At 37.8% G+C, this 22,390-nt stretch overlaps 2 protein-coding genes and 1 long non-coding RNA gene across 4 annotated transcripts in view; 2 read left to right on the top strand and 1 right to left on the bottom strand.

Moving 5' to 3' along the window:
• Window positions 1-22,390, bottom strand: part of HDGFL1 (HDGF like 1) — a 740,887-nt gene that overhangs the window by 222,308 nt on the left and 496,189 nt on the right. The gene's annotated exons all lie outside the window — the stretch shown is intronic.
• Window positions 1-22,390, top strand: part of LOC309607661 — a 345,875-nt gene that overhangs the window by 221,045 nt on the left and 102,440 nt on the right. The gene's annotated exons all lie outside the window — the stretch shown is intronic.
• PRL (prolactin) lies at window positions 1,101-12,445 on the top strand. Of its 2 annotated transcripts, XM_082346432.1 has the most exons (4): window positions 1,101-4,615; window positions 6,413-6,520; window positions 9,915-10,094; window positions 12,236-12,445. In XM_082346432.1, exons 1-4 carry the CDS (start codon window positions 4,601-4,603, stop codon window positions 12,425-12,427), a joined length of 495 nt encoding a protein of 164 aa, XP_082202558.1. In that variant the 5' UTR covers window positions 1,101-4,600; the 3' UTR covers window positions 12,428-12,445. The 2 variants fall into 2 exon arrangements, with proteins under 2 accessions (XP_082202558.1, XP_082202557.1); XM_082346431.1 differs by lacking the exon at window positions 1,101-4,615 and having other exon boundaries at window positions 5,118-6,520.

A 22,390-nucleotide genomic window follows, 5' to 3' on the forward strand; every position in this document is an offset into this window, starting at 1 on the left:
AGTGAACTTCTTGACTGCTCTAAAGTAAGGGCAGGTTTTCATAAAGAGAAAAATTTGCAAAAGAACGCATACAAAAATTAAGGTGGGAAGGGGCTGACACTACGGGAAAGAAAAATAAGACAACTATGACTTTTTACGTAAAATATGCCTTTTGCATTATTTAGATATTGCAATATCCCTTTAGCAGGAAACATGGGTCTGTGAAGCAGCAAGAAAGCACACAAGAAATTTAATGGAGACACACGTTCCTCTTTGGAGTCAAATAAATCAATTGGCATCCACTGAATAAACACAACTTGGGTTTTCTTAGATTACGCTCTTCCTGGCTATCAACAAAAGTTGCAACACCTTTAAATTTTAAGATTAAGTTGTCAGTTCTTATGGCAGATTTTCCTACCCCTAAGTTTCCAGGAGAGGAGGGAAAGGTAGGGCAACATTAATTTCTCTACCACATGGAACTGCTCTCTTAACAATTCAGACTTTCACTGTCCGGGGGGAAAAAATGGATACCTAGTATGAACGTATGGAATCCTGACCCAGCTTTAGGGTGATAGAGCCTATATATCATCATACTTGATTCATGTGATTCAAAATCTAGTATTGCCTAAGCTGAGGCAATTAGGAAGATAGTTTTTAAGGGACGTTAGTCTTTGTGGAGATTTCTAAGTCCCCATAAGAGCACTTAGATAATTGCTAAAGCATAAATACGGCAGGAGCAACTATAGAAAAAAGTGAATGCCATAGAAAGACATTATTTTTTTTAAATTACCTCACCTGTCAATTTACTATGAGAGACATATGGTAAAATTGAAACTAAAGGTCACAGGCTGCTTTAGATGCATGGACTAAAAAATTAGAGAATGTCGTCAACAACTTAGTTCGTATTCATTACAATCATTTCATTCAGGAAATCTCTAAAAGGCAAGTGGAACTTTTGAGCCCATGAAAGATGAATTTTTGTCACCTTGGCTCCAGAGTAGCTCGAGGTCAGAGAAATAAAGCCACCATAAGTTAGTAACAGTTTGTCCACCCCTATCCTTGAAAGTGGACATGACTGTCTAGAATTTTGTTTTACTGCATTATATACCAGGCTATGTGTGTGTGTTTGCCCTTGAAAATCACTGTGTCACTTCCCCAGAATAAACTCCCTAAGGTCAGGGGTGACTTTTTTCTTCATCTTAGAAGAGGGGGCAACGTGTGTTAAAGAAGAGGGGGCAACGTGTGTTAAAGGATTCATTTTCCAGCCTTCTTCACATCCCTCCTGATTCCTCTTGAAACGACAATCCTTTCAGCATCTAACTTGACTAATTACTTCTTCTATATCCTTGACATCTAATCTCTCCAATCCTCTGTTTTTCAATCTGTAAACTGGGGATGAAAATATAACTTTACCTAAATGTTAAAATCAAAAGAGATAAATGAAAATGTACATTTTACCACAGAGGTATGTCATTTTTAAAAGGATAAAACAGAATGTGTAAAAATCAAGAAAAAATGGGAGAAATGTATTGAGTATAACAGGAACTGAAAATCTTACTCATCCTTATCCTATATTTCTTGGTATTTAGTGTGTAAGTTTTGAAATTTTGACTTCACCCAGCAATTTTGAATGAAAAACAAAATAACCTTTGATAATACATGAGACACCTTAGTGAAAGATAATGCTATATTCAAGAAACTGCAGAGAAATAAAGGTAAATGTTAAAGTAAATGACTGCTATAATTTTACAGGTCCTCTAACCCAAACTAGTCTCCAGATCTCACCTTCATTATCTCTCTCATTTCCTTTTGGTCTAATTAATCAAAATCCTTCCTAGATGTTCATTTCTGGCCAGTATGTCTTCCTGAATATGAATAAGAAATAGAATACCATTTGATGTTTGAAATTATGGGGGTAATCTCGATGACGGAAATAGATGACTGGCAAAAGGGAAGGGAATGCCTGATTAAATATATTCATGAAGATGTCAAAGGCTTATAAAGCCAATATCTGGGAAAGAGAAAGCTGTAGGACTACCAGATCTTCTCTGGTGAAGTGTGTTTTTCGAAATCATCACCACCATGGACAGCAAAGTTTCATCACAGAAAGGTATGTGCAGCAACTCACGGAGGTGCTAGCTTTATCAACACTCCTGTAGCGGTATTAATTTGAAATTGTAGCTAATATTCTCTTAGTCAGAGGTTTCAGGATTACAGAGTTTAGAAGAGCTATCTAATCACTGCTCTAGAAATCAATTGTATAAGGGACTAGGACAGTGGTTCCCAAATGGGGGAATGTCTTCCAGAGACATTTGGTTAATGTCTGGAGATGTGTTTGGTTGTCTTAATTTGGGGCAGGGGTGCTACTGGTCTCTAGTGGGTAGAGGTCAGAGATGTTGCTAAACATACTACAATACACAGGACAGCCCCCAGAACAAGGAATTATCCAACTCAAAATGTCAGTCAGGCCAAAGGTGAGAAACCCTGGACTGGAATAAGACCAAAAGTGTCTCTGAGTCCAAGTCATCACAACTCCAGAAGGTAGAAACAAACATTTTTTAGTTCCCAGGCCTCTTATGTGGTTTGGCCAAGATGAGTCAGCCTGACAAAACTTTTAACTCTGAAGCCATAATATAGACAATGATAGCAGAGTTGTCTCCTACAATACTTTGTCGACTGGGTTTAAGCCAAATGACATTATAAAAGAAAAAACAGGCTAGTAATAACTAATCGCCTTTACTTTCTTGGTTGACATTTGCAAGAAAAGGAAATTGCAAGACAAGGAAATTAGTAACAAAATTTATTTCATGAAACAACAGAAACATTTATCTCTTTTATCTCATCTTAGACTATGAAAATCCTTCAGATGATAAAGGTACAGATAAATGTAGTCAGAGTTAAAGAATATCTATCCAGTTATGAATTTCCCAGAACCAATACTATTCCAATGCCTCTATCTGCAAAGCACTTTTTATTTATACTTGTAGATAAAACATCTAATCAGCTATGTTACGTGACTGTAATGTACCTAAAATAAACTCTTTGGAAACATGTTTTTGAAAAATTAAAAGTCTGTTACATGAATCATCTCACAACGTTAATATTTTCTATTTTGCAGCTAAAAGGTTGTTTAGCTACATTCTATACTAAATATTCCTTTAGATATTTTCAGGTATTTGGGGTTAGGTATTTTTTCACCATAAATCTTTAGCACTTGCCTAGTTTTATCTTGGACACTTCCAGTTACATTTATTGAAGATTCCATAGCAAATGAGTTTTCTGATAAACACATTTTTATATTTTATATTCTTTATCTTCTTTTGGAGTAGTTCGAAGTTAAAAGTGATTTTAATATATTGTTTCTTTCCTTTTGGAAGTGTAAATTATTGATATGTTAGTGGTTCTTATTTGTCCATCTTCTGAGATAGTAAATTGGTGACTAAATCATCTCTGATAATTGTCAAATATTTTAAAAGTGAGTGTTTTATAGAGCAGAACAAATTGAAAAATCAACTTTCTAGGTTCACTATCGTCATGCAATCAAAGTATTTTTCTCTACTAGTAATGGCGATGACCTCTGCTAGCTCTGAGTCATCACAGCTACCGATGTGGTCCCTGTTACACACACACAGACCGAGAGCCCACACGCGTGTGAGATGTGACATGAGGAAGTGAAAAGATGACAGTATTGGCACCCAGCCGCCTCCATCTGCTAATAATGGGACTTGGGGAAAATCACTTACCCTCTCTAAGTCTTCTTGTTTCATTAATATAATTTGAAGATAATGAAAGTCAAGGCTCTCTCACGGGGTTATTGTGAAACACAAATTTTTAAAAATTTTTAAAGCTTTGGGCAAAGTATCAAGGAAATGCATGGGGTTATTAAGGTGAGTTAGCAGATCCAGGCTACAGTATCCTTTTTATCTTAGAATTCTCTTTGTACTCAATATTAGCAATCAGTCGGTCATGTGTTTATTATTATCAGGCACGACAGTAAACCAGAGAGATCAACTGTGCTATTCTTGCCATTTCAGTGTCTAGAATGCAAGCATTCGTCAACATAGAGTTAAAAAAATTACAAACTCCTAGAGAGCCTGGCTGCTGAGAATCTGCAGAAAAGTTCCAAGACATTAAACTATCTTAAGAGAATGACCTAAACGCTCCGGCTCAGAATTAACTTCAGCTCCAAATGTTTGCAAAGCACAGAAGCACTTCTGGGAGCAATACAAAAATGCAGGGAGTAACCTACTTCTCAAACTACCTATCTGTGCAAATATGATTATACATCTAAATTTACACAGTGGAAGGTGTTGATTCTTTCCCACCTCAGCTATTTCAGTACCAAATCATGCAGAGGGCAGTGGGGAGAGATAAGGCTTCCCTCGACAGGATGGCTTTTGATAACCTCAGTTGAACAGATCATCTCAGAGGGGCTCATTTTTTTACTTAAGCAGGGTCACTCCTGCTCCTGCTGTTGCTGGTGTCAAATCTCCTCTTGTGCAAGAGCGTGGCCTCCCTTCCCATCTGTCCCAGCGGGGCTGTCAACTGCCAGGTGTCCCTTCGAGACCTGTTTGACCGCGCAGTCATCCTGTCTCACTACATCCATAACCTCTCCTCGGAAATGTTCAACGAATTTGTAAGTACTGCACTTCATGCTTATTTCCAGAAGGAACCTTCACGTAAGTGACTGGGCTAAACCACACTTGAAACAAGAAGGCTGCACCAGCCAACTTTCAAATAATACACTTTCTAGGTCAAAGAAGGCATCAGCTCATAAGATGTAGAAGAAAGGGTCAGTTTCATGAAATCTCAAAGATTCTTAAAGAGTGTCATAATTTTTTTTCAATTTCCTTTACTTCGTTTTATTTTTTTAATTTCCAAAATAAATTTTAAAGCACCTATATTAATCAGCTTGGAGTGCCATAACAGAATACCATAGACTAGGTGGATTAAACAACAGAAGTTTATTTCCTCACAGTTCCGGGGGCTGGAAGTCCCAGATCAGGGTGCCAGCATGGTCAGGTTCTTGTAAGGGCTCTCTCTTCCCCATCTGGCTCCTCCATGTGTCCTCACATGGTAAGCGGGGGAGAAAGAGACAGAGATACAGAGAAAACAAGAAAACTCTCTTATAAAGACACTAATCCTATTGGATCAGGGTTCTAGCCTATGAGTTCATTTAACCTTAATTACTTTCATAAAGGTCCTTCTCCAAACACAGTACTTTGAGGGTTGGGGCTTCAACACAGGAATCTGGGGGAGACACAAACCTTCAGTCCATAACAGCACCTGACCTAAAGCACTTTTAGGTGGGGCTGAGGAAAAGGAAGTATGTGGACTTTTTTGTCCTTAAGTGTCTCTCTGGGCATTCTTCACCTAGCACACAGTAGATACCCAATAAATGAGAACTGCACTGCAGTGAACTGGGTGGATTGAACATGGTAAATGAAGCTGAATCCATGTCAGGAAAACAAATAATGATAGTTTTTTAAATGCTACAAATTATTGTTCTAAGATTTGCTGTGAATAGGTTTAGAACCAACTAGAAGGGTTGGTTTAGAACTGGAAACAGTTATTCTCTTTCTGATGAAGGTACTTTGAAAGTTATATGTTAACTCTTTTAGGACAATCAAGGAGCACATAGTAGAGCAAACAGCTGATAAAAAATGGTATTCAATGTTTGTATTAAATTCATGTAGTTCTTTTTACTCACCAGTTTCTCTTTCATTCTCCATTTTTAACTGGCCACCTTTTTTCCAAATCTTACAAATCATCCCTTTAAATGTTCACAACTTTTACTAAAGATTAGTTTTTCTCTATCAATGTGTTAGCTAGTTTTGTCTATTCTTATTCTCAGTCCATTGCTTAGTATTTCCTAGAATTTTATGCCATGTTTTACTGACTCACCATTTTGTCACCATCAACAAAATTGTAGTCTGCATCTATGATGAACACTAAGCTATAGGTATGTGGATTCAGAGATTAGTCAAAGAAAAGTTATCATTTTATAATTCCTATTAAGGACGTATATTGGTTCCGACCCACAGTGAACAAGAGATTAAATGGTTAAATACAGGTAAATATGCACTATATTTGGTTCAAATACTTTTTAAAAAGATGATACTTAATAAAACATTTAATATTTCGTATTTGGGGTATTTTTCGTGTTTGCTATCCAGATAATAACTTGTGGGAAGGGTGAAATTAAACAAGGGAATAGCAAAGGGAAGAGCTTGGAATTTAGAAGTTAGATGAAAAAAAAAATTTTATAGAGATAATGGAAAGAAAAAGTAGGAAAAAGAATGACTTTCAACTTTTATGTGGCTTTCATTAAAAAAATTATACATCTATCAAATGTGTTACTATTCTGGTAATGGGTTCATATATTCAATGCCCAAACAACACTAACTCAGTAAATCTGCTTGATCACTTCCAGGATAAACGGTACGCCCAGGGCAGAGGGTTCATTACCAAGGCCATCAACAGCTGCCACACCTCCTCCCTCTCCACCCCTGAAGACAAAGAACAAGCCCAACAGGTCCATGTGAGTCTTTTATCCAGGTTTTTCACCTAAACAAATGAGATAGTCCACAGGTGTTACCAGGGTGTAGATTATTAGAAGTAATGGTAACCGCACATGCAGAGAAAGGTGGAGGAAGAGCAAGCTATCGAAGAGAAATTACATTCTGCACTTGATGAAGTATGAGTAAAATCAAGTGCTGACTAAAGATTTACAGCAGCAAAATAAATGATCTATAAATTGTCTATGCAGACAACATTACTTCAACCAATGCATGAGACCTAGGATTGCATATATTTTACTGCATGAAAGCACGAACTGAATGGGACTTCCATGTGTAAAATATTAAATTTGCAAAATTCATGGGTATGTAAGAAACGCAAACCCAGTTGATGTATTTCCCGTTACTAGTGACTCTTACATGGGCAGCATTTACCATGACGGACCACTGTACCATTCGAGCCATTGTTTCTGACTTTCAAGGCTCTCCTGATTCTGCTTCTACTTCTCTGACACCTACTTCATTCTTCACTGACTCCTCTGTCACCTCTTATTCTTAATTACAGGTCTCTCCCCAAATCAGGTCCTATAAAATGGTTTGCTTCTCATGACCGCAACTATTGCCTCTGTTCTGATGACAACAAAGTCTGTATATCAAGGCCTGATCATTTATCCCAGCTCCATTTTTTTATCATCATAATCTCTCCCTTCTGATTCCCTGCCCGAACCACAGTCCTCACATGATTTTAAATACTTTCACATATATCCCCCCTTAAATACAATCTGTTCTCTCTCTACAACTTGGTTAACGATACCAGCGTTCTTTCAGTCTACTAAGCTCATTAATAACGATGATGATAAAATGAAGGAAGAAGGTGAAGAAGGAGGAGGAGGAATTTTTTATAAATTTAAAATTTATTGAGAGCTACTGCACTGCCATACATTTTACAAAGCACTTTATGTGCATTATTATATTCAGTCGTCACAAAAAACCCTATAACGCAGGTACTGTTATTATACTTCCTGAGATAAGGAAACCGAGGCTCAGAGAAGTTATGGAATTTGCACCTGTCACACAGCTAGGAAGCAGTGAGTCTGAGTTTCATCCAACTCAGAGCTCTCACTTTTAATCATTGAGCTACAATGGCCCAGTGCGTATGTGCCACTCACCATACAGCTTGTATTTCTTTACAACTCCTTCTCTCACATTCTACTCATGCTTCCATTGCAATGTCTATTTGATTCTTCTCCACTCTTCATCTCCTTTACCAGTAGATTAGTTCATGGACATCAAGAAAGTAAGCATTTTAAATCAGAGATGCTCAGCCCCTTGGAGTTTCATGCCTGATCCTGGTAGTAGTAAACTAGGGGGCAACACCCTCCACTGTGAATCCCATTGATGCTGTTACTAAAGACAGTACTGTGCCATCTTCTGCACCTACACATGTCAACAAAATAGACTGCTCTGATAGCAGCGTGGGGGTTGGTGTTGGGATAGATTAAGGAAAGCATGTTTTTAAATGCCATGTCTTCTTCATTGCCTCTTTGTTCCAATATCATAAAATAAAATTACCAATCAAAAAATGAATATATTAATACATGATTTGATTCATTAATACAAATGAATCTTTGGGTGAAAATGATGTGGGCATGAGTGGAATCTGTCTTTCCTGGGTAGATACTCCAGGTACATACTGAGTTCCAACAAAATACTTAGGTTTCTTTCCCTGGACAAGCAAAGTATTCAAATATAAAGAACTCACTGAGTAGATGGTCGAATTTCTGAGGGAAAAACAAAATTCTTCATGTTATAAATTAGAACTCATTAGAAGAATTAGTTATTTACATAAGGCAGACCCAGAGATAAACCCATGCACCTATGGTCAACTAATCTATGACAAAGGATGCAAGGATATACAATGGAGAAAAGACAGTCTCTTCCATAAATGGTGCTGGGAAAACTGGACAGCTACATGTAAAAGAATGAAATTAGAGCACTCCCTAACACCATACACAAAAAATAAACTCAAAATGGATTAGAGACCTAAATGTAAGACCGGACACTATAAAACTCTTAGAGGAAAACATAGCAGGAACACTCTTTGACATAAATCACAGCAAGATCCTTTTTGATCCACCTCCTAGAGAAATGGAAATAAAAACAAAAATAAACAAATGGGACCTAATGAAACTTAAAAGCTTTTGCAAAGCAAAGGAAACTACAAAAAAGATGAAAAGATAACCCTCAGAATGGGAGAAAATATTTGCAAACGAATCAACAAAGGATTAATCTCCAAAACATATAAACAGTTCATGCAGCTCAATATTAAAAAAAAACAAACAACCCAATCAAAAAATGGGCAGAAGACCTAAACAGACATTTCTCCAAAGAAGACATACAGATGGCCAAGAGGCACATGAAAAGCTGCTCAACATCACTAATTATTAGAGAAATGCAAATCAAAACTACAATGCGGTATCACCTCACACGGGTCAGAATGGCCGTCATCAGAAAATCTACAAACAACAAATGCTGGAGAGGGTGTGGAGAAAAGGGAACCCTCTTGCACTGTTGGTGGGAATGTAAATTGATACAGCCACTATGGAGAACAGTATGGAGGTTCCTTAAAAAACTAAAAATAGAATTACCATATGACCCAGCAATCCCACTACTGGGCATATACCCAGAGAAAACCATAATTCAAAAAGACACATGCACCCCAATGTTTATTGCAGCACTATTTACAATAGCCAGGTCATGGAAGCAACCTAAATGCCCATCGACAAGACGAATGGATAAAGAAGATGTGGTACATGTTTACAATGGAATATTACTCAGCCATAAAAAGGAACAAAATTGGGTCATTTGTAGAGATGTGGATGGATCTAGAGACTGTCCTACAGAGTGAAGTAAGTCAGAAAGAGAAAAACAAATATCGTATATTAAGGTATATATGTGGAACCTAGAAAAAATGGTACAGATGAACTGGTTTGCAGGGTAGAAACAGAGACACAGATGTAGAGAACAAACATATGGACACCAAGGGGGGAAAGCGGCTTGGGGGGTGGTGGTGGTGGGATGAATTGAGGGATTGAGATTGACATATACACAGTAATATGTATAAAATAGATAACTAATAAGAACCTGCTGTATAAAAAAATAAATTAAATAAAATTCAAAGATTCAAAAATAAAAGCATTGAAAAAAAAATAAGCCAGATTTTTAAAATTTTAGCAAAATGTAAACAAATAGCTTACATTTTATACTTTTACAACTTTTACCACCTTCAAAAAATTTTGTACACACACAGGAATAACGAAGAGTTTTTTAGGTCAGCCTCTCTGCACAAAAATCACATGTGACTAAACCCACTGTATTACGCTTATTTTAATGAAATTGCTTCCTGTGGTCGCTTAGCACGAAGTCCTTCTGAGCGTGATCCTCGGAGTGCTGCGCTCCTGGAATGACCCTCTGTACCACCTGGTCACGGAGGTGCGGGGTATGCAAGAAGCCCCAGACGCTATCCTATCAAGAGCCATAGAGATTGAGGAACAGAACAAACGACTTCTGGAAGGCATGGAGAAGATAGTTGGCCAGGTGAGCAGCCTCTCGAAGGCTTCTTTGGTTTTCTCATGAATGAAAGAAGGGACCTCTGTGATGAGGAATGAGTTTTGAAATATCTCACTTTGCAAGAACAAGATGCAGGCCTTCTATATTCTAGACTGCTATTAAATAAAGCAAGAGCCTCGTCATTCATCATAGTGATAGATTCTACTGTAAGTGAAGCAGAATTCTACTGCGGTTTTTGACAGGTGCAGCCTTCCCTGCATTGCACACAATTCCACCAAAAGCTTGCCTTTTCCTGGGCACAGGTGGCTGAAACATTTTCAAGGGTAAGAGAACTAGAGAATAGAATTTGCAAAATAAATGTTTTCTTCAAAGTATCCCAGGACATCTGCTACTGAAATTCTGCTTGTATTCTTTCTCTGTCCTCCTCAAACCAAAGGATGAGAGTGGGAAGGAAGAAAAGAGAAAGTCAAAACCAGATTGGACCGTGTTTCTCCCCACTCCTCCCTGCTCTGCCAGAGGTATCTGTCAGGGAAGGACGGAGATTGAAGAGAGGAGGCCACAGCATGAATGCTGTCCCACAAGCACTAGATTTCAGTGGGTCACAAAAGATGGAGATGCTCCTTTTCTGGAATGTTTTTTTATTTTGTAATTTACACAAAGTTTTCCCATCCTAAATTTTCTCTGGAGGGGGACTCCAAAATAAAAACCCTAATCATTGCATTTAATCTCCCCAAATAATTTATCATATTTAGATTGATATATGCAATATAAATCTCCATTTAGATGGGATAATTTCAATATGAGGGAGGGAACATCTAAGCAGCTTCCTGAAGTTCTCAGAAATAATATATCATCTAAATAAAAATATACGATTATAGACATAATCATAAGAGCAATTTTATATTTCTCTTATTGTGTACAAAGTACATGTTAATCCTGTGACATTTTTGTCATTTTCAGGGGAGAAGAATATATCCATCACAAATACAAAGCACATTTTAACCCTGGGACATATGAAATAAACACCTAGATTTTCAGGTTATTTTCCTCATTCCTGTGGGCCTATTTTCTGAGGTCACTAATTTGTTCTATAATAACTTCATTTTGTTCTTTTTTACTGCTTACTTATTTATTCTTATTCATATCATTGCCCTTTGCACAGTAAATTTTGTCTTAGGGCTCAAGCACCAAAATAAAAAATAAAAAGCAAGGCAACACACACAAACTTTACATTCCAATAAGGAATCCCAGGTTTAAAAAATAGTCTTACTCTGCAGCAGAAAGTTAGTTTAGCAGGGTCTACAGTTATCCCACGTTTATACCTAGAAGGTCTCCAAACTAGATGACATCCCTAGTTGCCAAGCTGGTTACTTGGTCTCTTGGCTCTCCGGGGATTCCCAGCCCACAGAGGGTTATCAAGCATGAAGATGCACGGTGCTCAGTTGCTTGGTGCCCTTCTGTTATCACAGCTCCCCACCCTACCACCCACCTCTCACCACTGAGGGGTTGCTGTCAGCACCCCCTTTTTATAGGCAGTTTTCCCAGTACCTCCCACTTAAAAGACATCAAGAGAAAGCAGATATTTCTCATAGATATCAGGGGGTTATCTGTCCTGGGTGGAATGTGAACGCCTCCTGACTATTTCAGAAGATCTTGTCAGTCAGAGCCATCACTAGATTATCTGCCCCTTAAACCATCTAGTACAATCCTCATCGTTTCTAAGGTCTTTAAACACATGCTCTATGGAGAACAGAATCAGTTCAAAGCAGGGAAAAGATAAATGTAATGATGGTGACCTTCAGAAGAAATAAAGTTAAAAAGTACATTTCAGAGAACAGATTCAGGACATGAAACAGTTCAAGTGACACAACTGTGTCCCTTGATCACATTCATATGAATATTCAAACAGCAGCTTTGTTTCTCCATCGTTTTACTCCTGTACAAATATCCTTAATCTGTGATCACACACATGTAAGAAAACTTACACCTGAGTTCTGCTTCTAGCTTGTATATTACTAACAGATTTCTGATACGCTGGCTCCAAAACCTACGTCTAGAGAGTTTTATATTCACGTGTCCTCCCCAAAACTTAATTTGATAATTAGAAGGAACGAAGATAAGCAAATACTAATAAAACTCATAATAAGTCATTATCTTTGGGTGCTTAGGTTCATCCTGGAGTCAAGGAGAATGAGGTCTACTCCGTGTGGTCGGGACTTCCGTCCCTGCAGATGGCCGATGAAGATACGCGCCTTTTTGCTTTTTATAACCTGCTCCACTGCCTACGCAGGGATTCACATAAGATTGACAGTTATCTCAAGCTCCTGAAGTGCCGAATCATCTATGACAGCAACTGCTAAGCCCACATCCATTCCATTCATTTCTGAGATGGTTCTTAATGATCCATCCCATAGCAGGCTTCTTTTAGTTTTATAGCTTTTTAATGCATGCTTGGGTGTAACGGGCCTCATCTTAAAAAATAAAAACAGACTCCACAGAGATGTCAAAATCTAAGAAGGCAATTTGTCAAAGTTTCTTATCTTCATTTAATAGAAATTCAAAAGAAAATCCATCCCTACCATTGTAAGAAGTTGCTATTAAAATCTGTCACAAACAGCAGAAGCTGGCATTACAAAGAAGACCATTAACAGCTTACTCTAGCATCACAGCAAATTATTCTGGGTCAGGTTATTAGAATCAAAGAATTCGATAATTATTAATCGTGCTGGTCATGCTACCGAGAAGACTGAATTCTCGGGATTCTTTATGAAAACCAGCCACGTACTGTCAGCCAATTTTCACAGTGCTACAACAGACAATTAAGTGCTATGAAACTGTAATGTACCCAAATAGCGTGAGGTTTACCGAACTGTCTAAAAATTATTAGGATACCGTCTTAGTCCTTCTGGGCTGCTATAACAAAATATCATAGATTTGTAAACAACAGAAATCGATTTCAACAGCGTGGTCAGGCGGGGCCCTCTTCCGGTTGCACACTTCTTACTGGATCCTCACATGGGCGGAGGGACTAGGGAGCTCTCATATATAAAAGCACTAATCTCATTCATGAGGCTCCATCCTTATAACTTAATCGCCTCCCAAAGGCCCCACCCACGAACACCATCACCTTTGGGAGTTAGGATTGCAACATATGAAATTTCTGGGGGACACAAAGGTTGAGGCCACAGCAGATACAAACGTGAACTGGCTTCCCCCTCCTCCACTGGCCGTCTTCAGCCAAGCTCAACTGCATCCCCATCTCCTTGGCACCATCTTGCACACATTCCATACGTTCTGGTCACACTGGGTTTAACAAGTTCAGTCCGGTCAAGATTCAACTCCACCTCATATTCAGCCTATTCAATGTTTCCCCCTCCCCTACTGAGGCCCAGGGGACCTACCAGGGAAAGCAGATATGACCGTTTCTGCAAGGATTCTTCTCCCTTACTCTCTGGATCTTCTTTCCTCTGGCCATGTTGGAAGGGGTAGAGGATGACGAGATGGAAAACCTCTGACATCACTGACTTACATGGTGCTATTGTAGCTGTCCCATGGCCAAGAGGGACTGATCTGGAATTCCCCTGAGTGACAAGTGTCTCTCTTGTGGGGCACCCGTGTGATTTTCCAGGACATTTGCAAGTTGGGGATACCTCACTGCATAGTTGTTGTTTTTTTTTTTAACCAAGGGAAATGTTCTGGCACCCCACAGCTCAGCCACCTGCAGTATTCTCCACAGTCTGTCTGTTTCCCTCACTCTGCAAGCACCCTACTGGAGAAAATTAATTGGCTTAAGGTCAACTGCTTACTAGCTGACCCACAGGAAAGCCATGCGTCATAGACACTCCAAACACCTGAATGGCAGTAATACTGGTGTGCATCTGACCCCATTCTGGGGTCTCTGGACAATTCTCCACCTGGTGAACACAGAGTAGATCAGAAAGCTGGATTCATAAACAGACATTAATCTGAGTGAGATACCATTCTTTCCTCCTTTCAGAACCATGAGTAACTATCTTTGTCAATCATTAGGTAGCTGGCCTTACAAACATTCCCTACTAGGTGCCTGAATTGCAAAACCCTCCTCATAGACTTAGTTTCTAGTGAGACTGGAGAGACATGACTGGATTAGGGTAGCTCAGCTTGTTCAACTGCCTCAAAACAACCTGGGATGAGGGTAAATCTCTTTGCCAGCTCTCCTGGCGGTGGTGTTGCCAGGCTGGTTTTGCAGTATCTTTATGGCTTTAGCAGGAATTCTTAGGCAACAGTCAATGGGAAATATTTCATCCAACATCCTGATAGAGATGAGATAAAAACGGTAGAAGGGAAGGAGAATGAAGAGGAATGAAAGAAGAAGAAGATGGAAGGCAGGAAATACAGAAGAGGGAAAGTGAGTAAAAGACAGGTCGTGAAGGATGAGATGCTATTAGAATACTGTATTTGGTGAAGATCCAAATACATATGCTTTAATTTTTATACCCTAAGAGCAAATATCACCTCATATTCTCCTTTTACTTCCATTTCCTCTTCTCTCCTCTTTTTCTGAAATTGTCCTTTGTATGAGGAGTATTCTTTTGCTGCTACTAATTGAGTTGCCATAGTTCTAGAGATGAACAAAACTGGGCACATCTTCAGATCAGAACTCAAGGCAATTTTCTTCTGTCATGCAAAGAAACTTTTCATACACGTATAGGGACACAGTCCAGCAAAACCAACCTCTTCCCTCATAGCCAGGGTTATTTTTGTCTGAGTCCTGCTCCTACCTCTAGCTGTGATGACCCAAACCTTTCAGAACACAACAGAATACTCTGCCCCAAACCAATCTATCAATCTCTCCCTTTGTTCCTGCACGCATGCAAAATGTCAGCTTTCTCGTATTTCCGCTTTCTTCTTTCAAAAGGCAGAAGACTATGGGAAAAACGCGTATGCACTTTCTTTCTAAGTCATTTATTGCTGCAAACATCTAATTCTATTGTGTTACCCACTTAACTTTCTTTCTTTCAATGTCTAGAGATTTCCAACAGAGAGGATGGTATTTATCAGAGGGGAAATTTGGCAATAACGGCGACAATGCAATTGTATGAAACATACATTCACCACTAGCCCACACACATCTTCATGTATTCTTCTCTTATAAAGTTTATTCCAAGCACAAATTTAAGGCTGTAGATAAACAACGGAGGAGGTGATATTGAAAGGCCTCTCCCTGCTTGACCGTGACATATAAACTGAATACTGTAGATTTCAGACAATATTGAGTAGAGCCCTAGGTGTTCTGTAGAGTCAGCAAGGGGTAGCTGAAAAGAGGATATTTGGGAAGAATATAACAATCACTCCCCTGAGTGAGGAGAGTGAGTCTATTTTTTTCCTCTTTTACAGATTTCCATGTAAGATTACATTTGAAGAAAGACCCTGCTATAGCAAGAATAGTAGCAGAGGTTACCAAACGGAAACAAACAAATGAAAAACCCTTGACAGTTCACTGACCTCACAGATTAGTAAATCACGTGTCATGGATACAACAAAGACTTAAACTGAGGTTTAAAAAAAAATCTCTATTTTCCAGAAGTTGGCTCCAAGCTGTGGAGAAAGAGAGGGTGACATAAACATGCAAATTACTATATTATATAGTAAAGAAAAGTAAGTATAAGAGGCGACACCAAACAAAGTGCTACAGTGAATTGAAGTACAGCTAGGAGACATCTGGTTGTGAGAACAGGAAGCTTTTTGGAGTGACACAGTTGTGATGGCTTTATGATGGAGGTGTAAAAGGTTGATGGGATGTTGATATGCAAAAACAGGAAGACAGCATATCTGTCAATTCATTTAGAATCATAAGTATCTCCTATATCCTGGGCAAAAGGAACTGAGATATTAATACATATAGCATTATAAGGTATCAGTGAATAATCAAGTTTGACCGAAACACAAGAAATGCTCATTTTTTTAACAGACATGTAATGTCTCTCATTATTATGCTCCCACTATGTGCTATATACATTACTGTATGCTACATATATTACTGTTATGGGGAAAATCTTGTAAGGATTGTTTATGTATTGTGGAAGATCATTTACGCCAATTTGGAGAGCTTGTATTTATTCGACAAGGCAACAGGAAACCAGGAAATTTTAGTGCAAGAGGGCAGTATGTCCAGAATTGGAAAATAGAAACATTAACCTGGTCTGAGGGGTACTGGGAGTATGGGGCTGATGGAGAAAAAGCAGCAGTCCAGAAACAGCTTGGAATATTATGACACTAAAAGAAAATCAAAGAAAAATCAAATCTGCCAAGTAAAAAGAAGCAGAGGATGTGAGAGATATAGGGAAAGAAATAGGCTTGACTACAGAGAGGGAATGAGGCAGGCGTAAGAGTCAAAAAGGCATCCAAGAACATGGGACTGGATGAGTAAATAAATGATTGGAAAGTCAGAGAGAAGACAGGAGATAAATTAAGGTTCTGTCCAAAAGCATCTGAACTTTATTTTCCTGTATTTCATCAACTTTGTATAAGAAGTCATCAAAAAATGTTAACTTACTATAGCACATCACAGAAATAAGTACACTCAAGAGCCCCTGCTAGACTCTATCAAATACCAGAACCAAAGCATCACTGCCCAGTGATAACAAGTAGTAAGTCACTAGTCACTTTCAACACTTAAATAAGACATGCATTGTAAAGCATAGTGGATGAATGGAAATAAAATGAAAACAATCCACTCCTTCACAGAGCCAGCCCGACCCAAAACCTAAACAAAACATAAGTAATGTTCTCTTTCAACATGTGTCCACTTTCTCCAAGAGTTTCTCATTCCTTTCGCGTGAATCCACCCTTGTTTACTGTCCTTTCCTTGTCTTCCTCTCAGCAGATGGTCAGCTAATCACTAATTACATAAATAATTAAAAAGTGCTCACTCCTAAGATAATATTCATATTGAAGGAGTCTTGAAACTGAAAAGCTTTCTAATCCTCTGAAAATAAAACTCTAATATTGGAATGACTCCTCCCCAGCCTCTTTCCAAAATGCCCAGTAGGCAGCCAGATGCGGCTCTAGCTACTTAGAAATCTTCTGCTGTAATTATAACCTATTTGGATAGTAAAGACAAGAAAGACAAATGAGGCAATGAAAGGCATTTAGAAAGAAATGCATGGACAAGTGGAAAAGATACCATATGTTTTAAACACAGATCCACGCTTGCACACCATACCAGTGTGATGGGAGCCAGGTGGGCCTAATTGGGGGTGGAGTTTTCAAGAAAGCTCTATATGAATTAGCACTGAGAAGTTTTATTCAGCTCAACTGCTTAAATATGATTCTTTGATTCTAAGACTCAGAGCCACTCGTCCCACTTAACTGCACTAAGTCAAAAAAGGACTACACTTATTGCATATTTGAAAGTTGCTAAGAGATCTGAAAAGTTCTCATCACAGGAAAAAAAATTTGTAACTATATATAGTGACGGACGTTAACTAGACTTATTGTGGTGATCCCTTTGCAATATATACATATATCAAATAATTACACTGTACACCTGAAACTAATATAATGTTATATGTCAATGTTATATATGCATAATGATTACATAATCATTATGCTGTATACCTAAGACTTATATGTGTGTGTGTATACACACCAATATATGTAAAGTTTTTTAAAGAAATATACTTTATATATTGGATAAAGAAAGCAAATCAACTAATATTTTTTGGTTTTTTTCAAAAGTACATTCTAGCTAGCATATTGGGTCTAAAACCTTATCTCCAAATGTTGTTTATGTTTATGCTGATAAAGACAACAGAAAAGTGTCCTAACCTTGTAACATTAACTGCAGATGAGTTTAGTTACAATTGTTAATAAAAACCACTAAATCCTAAAACCTATAGGCCAGCAGAGTACTCTGCTACTGATCACTGAACAAATATTTACTTAATTCCCACTTGACTCAGGCACTATTGCTGGTGCTTAGTTTACATCAATATACAAAGCAGGCAGACACTTGTCCTCATAGAACTTATATTCTAGCTGGGGGGGAAGACTGACAACACACAATAAACATGAATACAAATACATTATATAGTATGTTAACAGGTGATCTGTACGATGGAAAAAGAAATAGTAAAGCAGAGGAAGGGTTTTAGGGAGTAAAGGTGAAGAAAGGGAAGTGGTCTAAAAAGACAACTTAGAACCCACTGAGGGCAGCAGCAGCCAATTTCCTCTGTTAAATCATGCAAATGTGCTCCCTTGCACTCCAGATCCAAGTTTTGCCTCTTCCAGTCAGACTTCTTCCTCTTCTGCACAACTTCAAAAAGGTTTCCATCTCTGAGGCTCTATGCAAACGTGAATATTCTGAACATTCTTCCTCTCGTCACTTGAATTGAAAGATTTTATAAATAATTTGGGGTAAATTTCCCCAAACTAAGTAACATTTTATGCAACAGATTTTGATAATTTTCTGTTTCCTGAAGGACTAATCTCTAAATTATTTTCATTTTACAACACACTATCAGTGTCCAAAATTACATAATGTAAAAATATTATATATATACTGCTCTTCTAATTCACTGTGACATTTAAAAAATATACACAAAATATAAATTAAGTAACAGAAAGATAAAAAAAAATAGAAACAGAAATACTAATATCTTCTTCCCAAAAGGATGAGGACACTCACTTCTTTTTCAAGTTAATTTTATTTTTTTATACAGCAGGTTCTTATTAGTTACCTATTTTATACACATCAGTGTATATATGTCAATCCCAATCTCCCAATTCATCCCAACACCACCACCCCCCACCCCTGTTTTCCCCCCTTGGTGTCCCTACGTTTGTTCTCTACATCTGTGTCTCTATTCCTGCCTTGCAAACCAGTTCATCTGTACCATTTTTCTGGATTCCACATATATGTGTTAATATACGATATTTGTTTTTCTCTTTCTGACTTACTTCACTCCGTATGACAGTCTCTTGGTCCATCCACGGCTCTGTAAATGACCCAATTTCGTTCCTTTTTATGGCTGAGTAATATTCCATTATATACATGTACCACATCTTCTTTATCCATTCGTCTGCCGATGGGCATTTAGGTTGCTTCTGTGACCTGGCTATTGTAAACAGTGCTGCAATGAGCATGTGTCTTTAAATTATGGTTTTCTCTGGGTATATGGCCAGTAGTAGGATTGCTGGGTCATATGGTAATTCTATTTTTAGTTTTTTAAGGTCCTCCATACTGTTCTCCATAGTGGCTGTATCAATTTACATTCCCACCAACATTGCAAGAGGGTCCCCTTTTCTCCACACCCTCTCCAGCATTTGTTGTTTCTAAATTTTCTGATGATGCCCATTCTAACTGGTGTGAGGTGATAACTCATTGCAGTTTTGATTTGCATTTCTCTAATAATTAGTGATGTTGAGCAGCTTTTCATGTGCCTCTTGGCCATCTGTATGTCTTCTTGGAGAAATGTCTATTTAGGTCTTCTGCCCATTTTTTGATTGGATTTTTTTTTTTAATATTGAGCTACATGAGCTGTTTATATATTTTGGAGATTAATCCTTTGTCCGTTGATTCACTTGTAAATATTTTCTCCCATTCTAAGAGTTGTCTTTTCATCTTGTTTACAGTTTCCTTTGCTGTGCAAAAGCTTTTAAGTTCCATTAGGCCCCATTTGTTTATTTTTGTTTTTATTTCCACTACTCTAGAAGGTGAGTCAAAAAAGATCTTGCTGTGATTTATGTCAAAGAGTGTTCTTCCTATGTTTTCCTCTAAGAGTTTTACAGTGTCTGGTCTTACATTTAGGTCTTTAATCCATTTTGAGTTTATTTTTTGTGTATGGTGTTAGGGAGTGTTCTAATTTCATTCTTTTACATGTAGCTGTCCAGTTTTCCCAGCACCACATATTGAAGAGACTGTCTTTTCTCCATTGTATATCCTTGCCTCATTTGTCATAGATTAGTTGACCATAGGTGTGTGGGTTTATCTCTGGGCTTTCTATCCTGTTCCATTGATTTATATGTCTGTTTTGGTGCCAGTACCATATTGTCTTGATTACTGTAGCTTTGTAGCACAGTCTGAAGTCAGGGAGTCTGATTCCTCCAGCTCCATTTTTTTCCTTCAAGATTGCTTTGGCTATTCGGGGTCTTTTGTTTCTCCATACAAATTTTAAGATTTTTTGTACTAGTTCTGTAAAAAATACCACTGGTAATTTGATAGGGATTGCACTGAATCTGTAGATTGCTTTGGGTAGTACAGTCATTTTACAATATTGATTCTTCCAATCCAAGAACATGGTATATCTCTCCATCTGTTTATCATCTTTGATTCCTTTCATCAGTGTCTTACAGTTTTCTGGGTACAGGTCTTTTACCTCCTTAGGTAGGTTTTTCCCTAGGTATTTCATTCCTTTTGTTGCAGTGGTGAATGGGACTGTTTCCTTAATTTCTTTTTCTGATCTTTTGTTGTTAGTGTATAGGAATGCAAGAGATTTCTGTACATTCATTTTGTATCCTGCAACTTTACCAAATTCATTGATTAGCTCTAGCAGCTTTCTGGTGGCCTCTTTAGGATTATCTATGTATAGTATCACGTCATCTGCAAACAGTGACAGTTTTACTTCTTCTTTTCCAATTTGTATTCTTTTTATTTCTTTTTCTTCTCTGATTGCCATGGCTAGGACTTCCAAAACTATGCTGAATAATAATGGCGAGAATGGACATCCTTGCCTTGTTCCTGATCTTAGAGGAAATGCTTTCAGTTTTTCACCACTGAGAATGATGTTTGCTGTGGGTTTGTCGTATATGGTCTTTATTATGTTGAGGTAGGTTCCCTCTGTGTCCGCTTTCTGGAGAGTTTTTTTATCATAAATGGGTATTGAATTTTGTCAAAAGTTTTTTCTGCATCTACTTAGATATCATATGGTTTTTATTCTTCAAGTTGTTGATATGGTGTATCACACTGATTGATTTGCATATACTGAAGAATCCTTGCACCCCTGGGATAAATCCCACTTGATCATGGTGTATGATCCTTTGAATGTGTTGTTGGATTCTGTTTGCTAGTATTCTGTTGAGGATATTTGCATCTATATTCATCAGTGATATTTGTCTATAATTTTCTTTTTTTGTAGTATCTTTGTCTGGTTTTGGTATCAGGGTGATGGTGGCCTTGTAGAATGAGTTTGGCAGTTTTCCTTCCTCTACAATTTTTTGGAAGAGTTTAAGAAGGATACGTGTTAGCTCTTCTCTAAATGTTTGACAAAATTCACCTGTGAAGCTATCTGGTCCTGTACTTTTGTTTGCTGGAAGATTTTTAATCACAGTTTCAATTTCATTACTTGTGATTGGTCTATTCATATTTTCTGTTTCTTCCTGGTTCAGTCTTGGAAGGTTATACCTTTCTATGAATTTGTCCATTTCTTCCAGGTTGCCCATTTTATTGGCATAGAGTTTCTTGTAGCAGTCTCCTATGATGCTTTGTACTTCTGCGGTGTCTGTTGTAACTTCTTTTTCATTTCTAATTTTATTGATTTGAGTCCTCTCCCTCTTTTTCTTGAGCAGTCTGGCTAAAGGTTTATCAATTTTGTTTATCTTCTCAAGGAACCAGCTTTTAGTTTTATTGATCTTTGCTACTGTTTTCTTTGTTTCTATTTCATTTATTTCTGCTCTGATCTTTATGATTTTGTTCCTTCTACTAACTTTGGGTTTTGTTTGTTCTTCTTTCTCTAGTTCCTTTAGATGTAAGGGTAGATTGTTTATTTGAGATTTTTCTTGTTTCTTGAGGTAGGATTGTATTGCTATAAACTTCCCTCTTAGAACTGCTTTTGCTGCATCCCATAGCTTTTGGATCGTCGTGTTTTCATTGTCATTTGTCTCTAGGTATGTTTTGATTTCCTCTTTGATTTCTTCAGTGATCTCTTGGTTATTAAGTAGTGTATTGTTTAGCCTCCATGTGTTTGTGTTTTTTACGTTTTTTTCACTAATTTATTTCTAATCTCATAGCATTGTGGTCGGAAAAGATGCTTGATATGATTTCAGTTTTCTTAAATGTACTGAGGCTTGATTTGTGATCCAAGATATGATTTACCCTGGAGAGTGTTCCATGTACACTTGAGAACAAAGTGTAATCTGTAATCTGCTGTTTACAGATGGAATGTCCTATAAATATCAAATCTACCTGGTCTATTGTGTCATTTAAAGCTTGTGTTTCCTTATTAATTTTCTGTCTGGATGATCTGTCCATTGGCATGAGGTGTTAAAGTCTCCCACTATTATTGTGTTACTGTCGATTTCCTCTTTTATAGCTGTTAGCAGTTGCCTTATATACTGAGGTGCTT

Source organism: Balaenoptera borealis (genome assembly GCF_965194805.1).
Source record: "Balaenoptera borealis genome assembly, chromosome: 12".
Taxonomy (NCBI): domain Eukaryota; kingdom Metazoa; phylum Chordata; class Mammalia; order Artiodactyla; family Balaenopteridae; genus Balaenoptera; species Balaenoptera borealis.